Source organism: Alligator sinensis, unplaced genomic scaffold, assembly GCF_000455745.1.
Source record: "Alligator sinensis unplaced genomic scaffold, ASM45574v1 scaffold656_1, whole genome shotgun sequence".
Classification (NCBI taxonomy): domain Eukaryota; kingdom Metazoa; phylum Chordata; order Crocodylia; family Alligatoridae; genus Alligator; species Alligator sinensis.
The window spans coordinates 745,685-755,205 of record NW_005842333.1 but is presented as its reverse complement, the minus strand read 5'-3'; the positions used below and the strand labels follow the sequence as shown (position 1 = coordinate 755,205).

The 9,521-nt window shown below is 47.8% G+C and overlaps 1 protein-coding gene across 4 annotated transcripts in view; it reads right to left on the bottom strand.

The window, feature by feature from the left end:
- REEP1 (receptor accessory protein 1) overlaps positions 1–9,521 on the bottom strand; it is an 80,316-nt gene that overhangs the window by 65,119 nt on the left and 5,676 nt on the right. For 3 of the 4 annotated variants that reach the window (XM_025210064.1, XM_025210066.1, XM_025210067.1), the window contains exon 1: positions 2,359–2,446. The exons of the other annotated variant lie outside the window; for it this stretch is intronic. In XM_025210064.1, coding sequence (XP_025065849.1) covers positions 2,359–2,429 — 71 coding nt within the window. In that variant the 5' untranslated portion in view covers positions 2,430–2,446. Of the gene's footprint in view, positions 1–2,358; positions 2,447–9,521 lie in introns of those variants that run through there. 4 annotated transcript variants of the gene reach the window in all.

Below are 9,521 nucleotides of genomic sequence, written 5' to 3'. Positions count from 1 at the left end.
TCTTTCCTTATAAACCAGGGGTGTCAAACAGACAACCCACAGGCTGGATCCAGCCTATGGAGATGGGTCATCTAGCCCTGGGGCCTTCTCGTGGGCTGGACCACCCACTTCCATGGGCCACATAGCTGGTTCCAGAGCCCAGGGGGTTAGTGGCACTCGCCTCCCTTCCCCTTACCACTATGGAAACTGGAGCTTTTAGTCATCCCTGGACAAGGGGGCAAGTGGCAGAGACTTTAACTCTCTGGGTTTTGGAGCCATGGGAATTAACACTGCTGCTTGTGGGTGCTCCAGCCCATGGGAAGCCCCACCGTTCAGATTCAGCCTGAGGGACAACGAGTTTGACACCCCCAGTCTAAACCAAAGCTTCAGATCCAAACCATATGAATGCTGAGGGCAGTTCAGACACACGCATGAACTTTGAAATATGGGCCCATCCCTTGTCAGTACTAAAGAACAGGGCAGTAGTACTACCAACCCCAAGTCCTCAAAAAAACATTAAAATAAGTAACTGTTCTACCTGGGATTTACCTTGGGCGCTACCAGCTTCTTTGCCAGACCCAAGGAACAACACTTTGTTTTGTTAGCTAGAAGGTTATCCAACTTCTCTTCCTGTTGTCCAGTTAGTCCAATGAAAAATATTACCAAACAAATCTTGCTTCTCAAAAATCATGAATGGAACCTCCCCAAATCATAAGCTTGGACTAAAAATTCAAGAGATGTAAAGGTAATAAATCCTGGGGAGGAGGGGCAGTATTTCTCTGCTGGTTTTGAATTTTTAGCTCCCACAAAGGTTGGAAAATCATTTAGAGAATGAGCTGGGATCCTCCCATAATCTCGTTACTCCAGAAAGTCAGCTTCTAAGAAAAATGAGCAAGTGCAATTACCTGATAAAATGTGAGAGCTGTTAATACTGAGTTGGCCACGCAGTAATGGTATCATCTAGACATAATGACAGAGATGTACGTAAGCACGTAACTGGGAGCCAGGAGCCCCAGGCTTCCAAGCCCAGTCTACACTATCAGGGGTTTTGCCTAAACACTCAAAGGAAGATGAAGAAAACCCATATTTACAGTTGAATTCAAGGGGAGCTGCAAGTATTTGGCACCTCCAAAAACCAGGGGCATAAGCCACTCTGTGCCACTGATTACTCGACAATGATTGGGGAATGCGTCTCTGAACTACTTCGTTGCAGGGGTGTATGTTGTAGCCATGTTGGTCTAAGGACATAACTATTTAATAACTATTTTCCAACTATTTGGGTTGGTCTAATAAAAGATATCAGATTCACCCAAGGAACCTTGTCTGAACTACTTCTGAATTCTGACTGGCATAATTAATGTGTTACTGTAAAACTGGCCATCCCACGACATGCCTCTGTGTGTATTTGCCACTGCTGAATAGGGCTTTGTCAAGTGTCTCCCACATAAGATTAGATGGGCAGTTGTTAAACTTAATGACTGCTTTGGATAAAGCAATAGCTATGCTAAAGAGGTTGGCTGGAACTGAGAGAGGTTACTTCCTCGTTTCAAGAGCTGCTGAAGTGGAAAATGGAAAAAGCAGCAGCAGAAGGAAGGAACCAGGTGTTGGTTAATGGAACATAGCATTCTGAAACACCCACGGAGTGAGAGGAAGAGGAAGTTTTGGACACGAGAGGGGAAGAGGTGGACAGTCTTTCCTGGCACAGATACAGCTGTGGGACCAACCAAGGTCACAGACAATGAGCTTGGCTGAAAAGACTCCAGGCCCTGAGCTGCAGGAGAAAGATTTGGAACAACTCAGGCCAAAAAAAATCACCCAGGGTCACAGAGAAACTGAGGCAGAAAAAGGTGCTCTGTGCTTTTTGGGCACAATAAAGAATGAGGGTATTTTAGAGTCCTGTGAAATGTCTGGGGGATGGTGTTTTGTGCTCCACATCTCACCTGCCCCCATTGGCACCCTTTAAACCAAAAGCTCATAGCTCTGGCAGGGTTTTGGAGGATATGCAAGAGCTAGTAAGAAGACTAGTTACAGGGCCTAGGCAATTGGATCTAAGGGTTCTCCTCATCGCATGCTGAGAGAGCCTCAGGTCCAGTGCCAAAACTCCAGCAAGTTAATAGCAGAAGAGATTCAGGCTGGGAAATGCACAACAGGAACAATTCAACCAGGTCTGTGATGTACCCAGCTATAAAATGGAGATAAAAATACCTACTTATTTCATAGGGAGGTGAAGAGGCATTGACTGAAGACTACAAGTGCTTTGCCTATTAAAAGTGATAAATGTCATTAATCAGCCCTGTTTCTGTAAGATGTACACCCACCCTGCTCCCTACCCAGCCTTTAAGGCTTTTCTGGATTAGTTCACAAAAAATTAAAGCTTACTGAAATCTGCTGTTTGCTCTGTGACTAATACAGGTAAACCCTATGAAGACTTCTCCTAACTGCTGATCCATTGAGCATTCATTTATGTAGTTGCCTAAAAAGAAACAACAGGTTTTCCAAATGCTTTATTGGGCAGATTGGCATCAATAGACAAGATCAGCTCCTTTTCCTAAATAGCAAAAGTGGCCTTGAGATCAGGACCTGCAGGACATCATTGCTTCTAGCCCCTTTATAATGATCAAATCCTGGCCCTTAGCTGGGAAGATGAATAATTTACTTTCTCCATGGTCCAACAACAGAAAAGACATTTTCCTCCCACAAAGTGCACATCACAGTGGGCGTATCTACATGTGCAAATGCTCCAGGGTGGGTTTACTTTAAAGTAATTATTATCTTCCCAGTTAAGGACCAGGATCTGATCATTATAAATCCAGTTATATCATTTGATCCAGTTAAGACCTCTTAGCCCCACGCAGGCATCTACACATGCAGGGAGGCACAAGCAGATTTGCTGCTCATGGTAGCAGTCTGCTCCCATTCCTGTTAGTCCTGTACCAGTCCCTGCCTGCTGCTGGGGCAGCCTCTGTACCTGCCCAGGATCCAGTGGCAATGTCCCCCTGCCCCCGCAGCAAGGACCTCCCAGCACCTGCTCCACAACCACGTGGAGCCTGGGTTCGGGGAATCTTAAGAAGGTAAGATAAGAATCTGCCAGCCCCCACTCTGATCCTGGAGCGGGGCTGGGAGATCCCTGATGCTGGGGCAAGGGAAAATTGTACCCACCCAGACTCCAGTGGCAGAGTCTGCCCCGGCAGCAGGCAGCTCCCAGGGGCAGGGAGCAATATTCCACCCCCTGCTGCCCAGATGACTGAGAGCACATTTGCTCCTGATCAGCCATCTACACATGCTGCACTGCGCAGTAATTACTCCCAAATAAATTTGCTATTTGTAAATACACGTAGCAACTAGAGCAAATTACTGCACATTAAGTTTCTGCACATGTAGACAGTGACACGTACTGTGCAGTAATTTGCTCTAATCTCAAGTAAAGCGTCTTGTATAGGCATGCCCAGAGTCTTGTGCTTGGCACTGAAGTAAAGATGCACGTAGGCTGGTTTTATGTAAAAAAAGCAGATGATGCTAACACTTAAGTGAAACTGGGTGCATACATGTGCATTCGATCCAGAAGCAGTTTACTCATGAGTAAACTACTCGCAAGTAAATGCTCCTGGGTAGATGTTTACACATGTAGGGAAGCGGGAGAAGATTTGCCGCTGATGGCAGCAAACTGCACTCACTTTCTGGGACCCTGCAATGGGCCCCTGCTGCCACCGAGGGAACTCTAGCCCCCATCCCCCCCCTCCCCCATGCTAACCAGGGGCCAGCAGGGAGCATGGGGCCAGGAGACAGCTGTCTTCTGGCCAGGGCTGGGACACTGCTCTCTGCCCCAGGGGGCTGCCTGCTGCTGGGGTGAGAACAAAGTCCCCCTGCCCTGGCAGCAGGGAGCTCCCAGGTCCCTGACTGGGGCAGGGGACTTGGAAAGAGCTGCAGGGGAGGGGCAGGTCCCAACTCCCTGCCCCAACTTGCCGGTGGGACAGCTAGCAGCGAACTCCCAGTTGAGCAAGGTTTCCCCACCCAGCCATACTAGATGCCCCACTGGCGGATCAGGGCACAGGGCTGGGACCTGCCCCTGACTGGGCCAGTTCCCAGCCCCTGCTCTGCGATCATGGGGGGGAACTGCACAGCTTGCTCCCTGCTCAGCTCTGTGATCACAAGGTGGGTAAGGAACAGGCTGGAGACCTTGTTCCCTGTTCAGCTCCACAATCAGAGCTGGGTGGGGGACAGGATCCCCAGCCCAAGCCAGCAGATAAGGATCTCCCAGCCCCCACTCCTTGGCCCCAATCTCAGAGTGGGGGACTTAAAGCTGCCAGGGAGGAGGGACATAGCCCCTGACTGGGCCCTGATGGCAGAGCCCACCCCAACAGCAGGCACCTCTCAGGGGCAGGGAGCAATTGCCTTCTGGTGGCCGGCTGACCAGATTTGCTCCCGGTCAGGCATCTACACGAGCACTACTGCGCATTTAGTAATAAATAAATTTGCTACTTGCATTTTCAGGTAGCAAATTTACTTGCAATTAGTGAGGTTTACTGCGCAATAAGCATGTGCACATGTAGATGCACATGCTTACTGCCCAGGAAACTACGCTACTTGGCACTGAAGCATCTCAAGTAGACACACCCACTGTTACACTCCACAGAGATGTTGAACAATGAAAGGATGCAAAGGCCACTCCATGGCTGTAGAGATAAGGAGAAATCTAGTTGCCCTTTTTCTGGCGCACACGCAACGGCAATGCAAGACAGGTGATGACTTTGCAAATAGCCTCTTCCTTTCCATTTTTAGTCCTTTGCTAGTTGAAACCCAGACTTAAAAAAAAATAAAAAAATCTAGGTTTGTAAAAAGGAAAATGTAATGCTGTTTTTCTGCTGCTTTCTCTTGCAGGCCAGGATTTTGAATAGCAAAAAGACTGACGAGACTGGCTTTACCTGCAGAAGCTTTGGACCAAGGTAGTAAGGCCTTCCCAATATCAAGCTGCCATGGCCACTATGAAGGTATTTATCTGTCCTGGCTGGATCTTGCCTTCTCCTCAGTATGACATACAGGGCTTTATTTGCAAAGAAAAGTGTGGTTTGAATGGACAAGGGAGAACGGGAGTGAGCGAGCACCAGGCAGAGGGTACACACACCTCTGGTGTTCATCCCGAAAAACAGCATGGAGGCAGAATTATATTCTACCGTATTCTATTCAGGTTCTTACACTGCTGTTGCCTGGGTAGTATCTGAGCCCCTCCCCATTGTACAGTAAATTATGTGACTAATATTTGAGGAAAAGTACTGTGATGCTTGCTTACGCCTATCCCAACCATACAGTTGATCCAATAAAAGATACCGCCCATGAGAATTTGTGACCTTATCTATCACGTGAGCATGGTTCATTCTTTCAACCTGGCTACAGGAATGGGCCCCTGTGTGTCCACTGTAATGACTGGTTTTGTTTTGGGGGTGGTGGGGACTTATTTCAAATGTCCCTAGTGCTCTATGTTGCTATTAGAAGATAGGTGGAAGAAGTTTACCAGGCACTTGGATTGCAGGTGGGGAATTGAGAAGGGATTGCCCATGGGGATTTATTTCTTGATCTGGGACTGGCCCCTGAGAACATTCTGCCTCCTGCCCAGGTGAGCTTTACCACAGTGGCAGAAAGTCCCAGCAAGCCACAAGAGCAAAACTATGGATTCTGGTTCCTATCTCAGAGATTGTGTTGATCTTTTAGACCATAGTTTCTCAACCTGTGGTACGTGTACCCCTGAGAGTATGCAAGACACAGGCAGGGGGCATGTGGGTACCCCAACACTCTCTCGCCCTCTTTTCCTCTCTCTCTCACCCTCAAAACTATAGCAAAAAATTGGTGCAATTAAAAAAATTAAATTCCCCAGTAATAACTTGTTCAGCGCTCCTAGCTTTGGCCTACATCACCTCTAACCCAGGTACATACTTGAGTTGTGCACCCCCGGTGTAAAAGATGGTAACCCTACCCACACCAGATCAGACATGTGTCATATCACAGCCTTATATACACAGCCCTTCTTCCAACATATGGCACACATTAATCTGTAAATATAAAATCCCCTGGAAAATTGAATGTTGGGGTACTTATTAAAATTTTCAGAAGTTAGGGGGCACTTGCTACTTAAAAGGTTGAGAAACACTGTTTTAGACAACCTGGACCCTACAGCACTGAACACCTTGAAGATAAGCACTGAGGACTTGACCTTGACAAGTTAATGTATGGGAGGCTCTTGCAGAAAGCAGAAGGCAGGTCTGACGGGCTTGCAGTAGCCTGAGGATAACTCAGTCCTCAGAGAACTTTATCAGAGATCAGACCGATTACTCAAACTGATGCTTAAATGGGAGCTGGTTCCTTAATGAATGAAGCATGTGCTGCTGCCACCCAGCTGTATGCATCTACCCAGAATGCAAAGAAAGAGAAAGACAGAAAACTATCCTTTCTCATTTTTTCTAAATAATGCTCTTAATATATTTCACTCAATCATTCTGAATAACTCCACCGCTGGGAGAGGATCTGAATCAGGGCTGTTGCCCTGAGCTACAGTTGACTATGACTGGTCCTTGCCCCTCTGATTTCATGGTCTCGGCTCCTTTTTAGTGACTTTTTCCATCTTATCTAACCACAGAATTGGAGCATCAGCTGATTTAAATTGGTATAATTCCAGCTTGAGATCTGGCCCTTTTAGTTTATCAGGACTGTACCATGTGTTTCATTAAGATGCCATTATTATCCCACTGAAATGAATGGATTAAAAAAAAAGAATTAAATGAAAGAAGACCCTTCAGGGAGGAAATGTATTAATTCCATATTAGAAATGCCTATAAAGTGCAGAAGAAAGAAGGCTGGAAGGCTCCATTTTTAAAACTGTATAGCAGGGGCTGATTTTCGCAGTTGCTGAGGGTCCAAAGCCCCTGTTGAATCCAGATAGAATAATGGGTACTCAATACCTCTGAAAAATCAGGCCTCTCAAATCTTACCCTATCACTCAAAGGCCTTGAAGAGAAGTGCTGTTTGCCTAGATAGCAAGCTGCCTGCAGTGCCAGAGCTGTTAAATATAGCATGTGGTATTCTTCAGCCAAGACTAGCGAGAGTGCTCAAATGGTCTGGATACTGTGAAATACATGTAAAGTCATACTGCCTAACGTAGATCTCTCAGGCCCACTTCAAGGAGGCATTTAGGCATATGTGATCATGGTTGTTACAACTAGAGATCTGGGTGCACATCTGCCACACACTCACTGGGTGACCTCAGATGAGTCCTGTAACTTCTTTGGGTCTCAGTTTCCCCATCCTGTAAAATGCGAATCATGCAGTAATTTGCACACTTCTGGAAGAGGTGGTGGGAAACAACTCATTGATTCCTGGATATGGGACTGTTCAGCCTGGAAAAGAGAAAACTTTGGGGGGGATTTGGTGGCAGCTTACAAATATATCAAGGGAGAACATCAGGGGCTAGGGGAACAACTATTCACCAAAGCACCCCAGGGGAAAACCAGGAGCAAAAGGTCAGACTCCTAGAAGGTTTCAGACCGGATATAAGGAAAAACTTCTTCATGGTTCATGTGACCAGACCCTGGAAGAGACTCCCAGCAGGAGTGGTGCAGGCACCTACCCTGGAGATCTTCAAAAGGAGACTGGACATGCACCTTGCTGAGGTTATTTGACCCCAGCAGTCTTTCCTGCCTAGAGCGGGGCGGGGCTGGACCCAATGATCTCACAAAGTCCCTTCCAGCCCTAAACTTCTGTGAATCTGTGTGAATCTGATTCAGTACAGCCACATTATATCAAACCTCCATAAGAGCAGGAGAAGATTTCATTAAAAGAACGGTACTTGTTAGAGCAGGGTTAGTTAATTGGCTGCACTGTAGTAATGAAGGGGTGCGTCTACAAATGCACTTTACTGTGGAGTTGACTAATTAGCTCTGCAGTAAAGCATGACAGTCTACACGTGTGCCCATATTAGAGTGCAGTAAACTAGTTAAGTCTCCCATAGGATAGTACTTCATGGGACAAGTAGTATCCTATGGTGGAATACATATGTGCTGCCTGCTTCACTCTGAAGCATCCTCATTCCCCAGCCAGCCCCTCTGCTACCTGACGCCACCACCCAGAACCTGGGGCTGATCCCTGGGCTCCCTGCTCTAGGTTGGCTGCTCCCAGGCATGATGTCTTCACATATGCCCAGGACCACCCTGGCTTGAACTGCTGTGGTCCTGGGCAAATGTGAGCACACTGCACCCAGGCACAGCTGACTCCAGTGCAAACTGCAGTAGAGTTTATTCAGGCGCACTAATTTCACATGTAGATGTGACCAAGAAGTCAGGTTCTGCTGCTAGAATTATTAAAAGAGGTGGGCATGAAAGACAGGGTTTGTTTCAATGAGACTATTTATAAAGCATTTTTAAATCCTCATGTGAAATGTTCTATAAAAGGAAGAAGAGCATGATTATTGGTTTATTATTTTAAGGGCTGAGCCAGCTTAATGCCCCCAGCTGCAGAGTAGAGTACCTACAGCTGGCCCACATGGTTTCAGCAGAGCAAGGCTGGTGTCTTCTGTACCTGTCAGAAGATGTTTATAGGCTCCAGCCCATAGAGTGGGCAAGGTTTGCACTGTCAGGGTCTCCAGTGGTGGAAGCAATGTGGTAACACTGTGCTTGTTATTCACTTCCTGTCCATGCAAGTTTTTCTCTGCTGACCACCTGGCAGAGGATGAGCCATCTTAACAGTACCTATGTCAGCCTATTCCCTTGTGTCACCCTAGGAATGTGACTGGCCTTCCCTGAACACAGAAAATGCCATACTGGGTCTGACCAATGGTTCATCTACTCCAGTACCAGGAAGGAAATACTGGCCAGAAGGAACTCAAGCAACTGTGAGGCTGTCTTCCTTTCCCTGGTCTGTGCACAGCTTTGGGCAGTGTCCACCAGGTCCTTAAATACATTCAAGGGGCAGTGGGTGCTAGCTGGAGTTCTCTGCTTGGTGTTTTCTTTGGCACCCTAGTCATTAAACCGTGTTCCTGTTTTCTCATGATCTGTCCCAAAGAATTAGTTGTACATTTACTAGCCTCCATCTAGCCCTAGAGGGGAGTTTGTAGTTCTTGGTAAGCCTAGGCCTACCATCATTATACAAGAAACTAGCAAATTGCCCGTCAAGAATGATGGGCCAGCAGGGACAGAGGCCCACTCTCCCCCCGCATCTGGCCCATTTCCCTTTCCCCCTTCCCCTTCCCCCCGCCAGTTCAGGTCAGGGCCCATCCCCCTGCCCTCCCTTCAGCTTGGGGCCTGTTCCCCTGCTTCAGCTCCAGGCCCATTCCCTCCCCTCTGCTGTGGCCCCAGGCTTTTCCCCCCTCCCCTGTGCCACGCCGCACCTCTGCAGGAGCTGCTGGGCTCGATGGCCCCATTCACCATGAAGGGTGACCCAGGCAGGCTAGGTTATAGGACCATCGGACCCCAGCAGCTCCAGCAGAGATGTGGTACTGGGGACCTGGGGAGGCACGTGGGCCCCCGGTCTGTGCATGGGCCATGGGCGGCAGCAGCTGC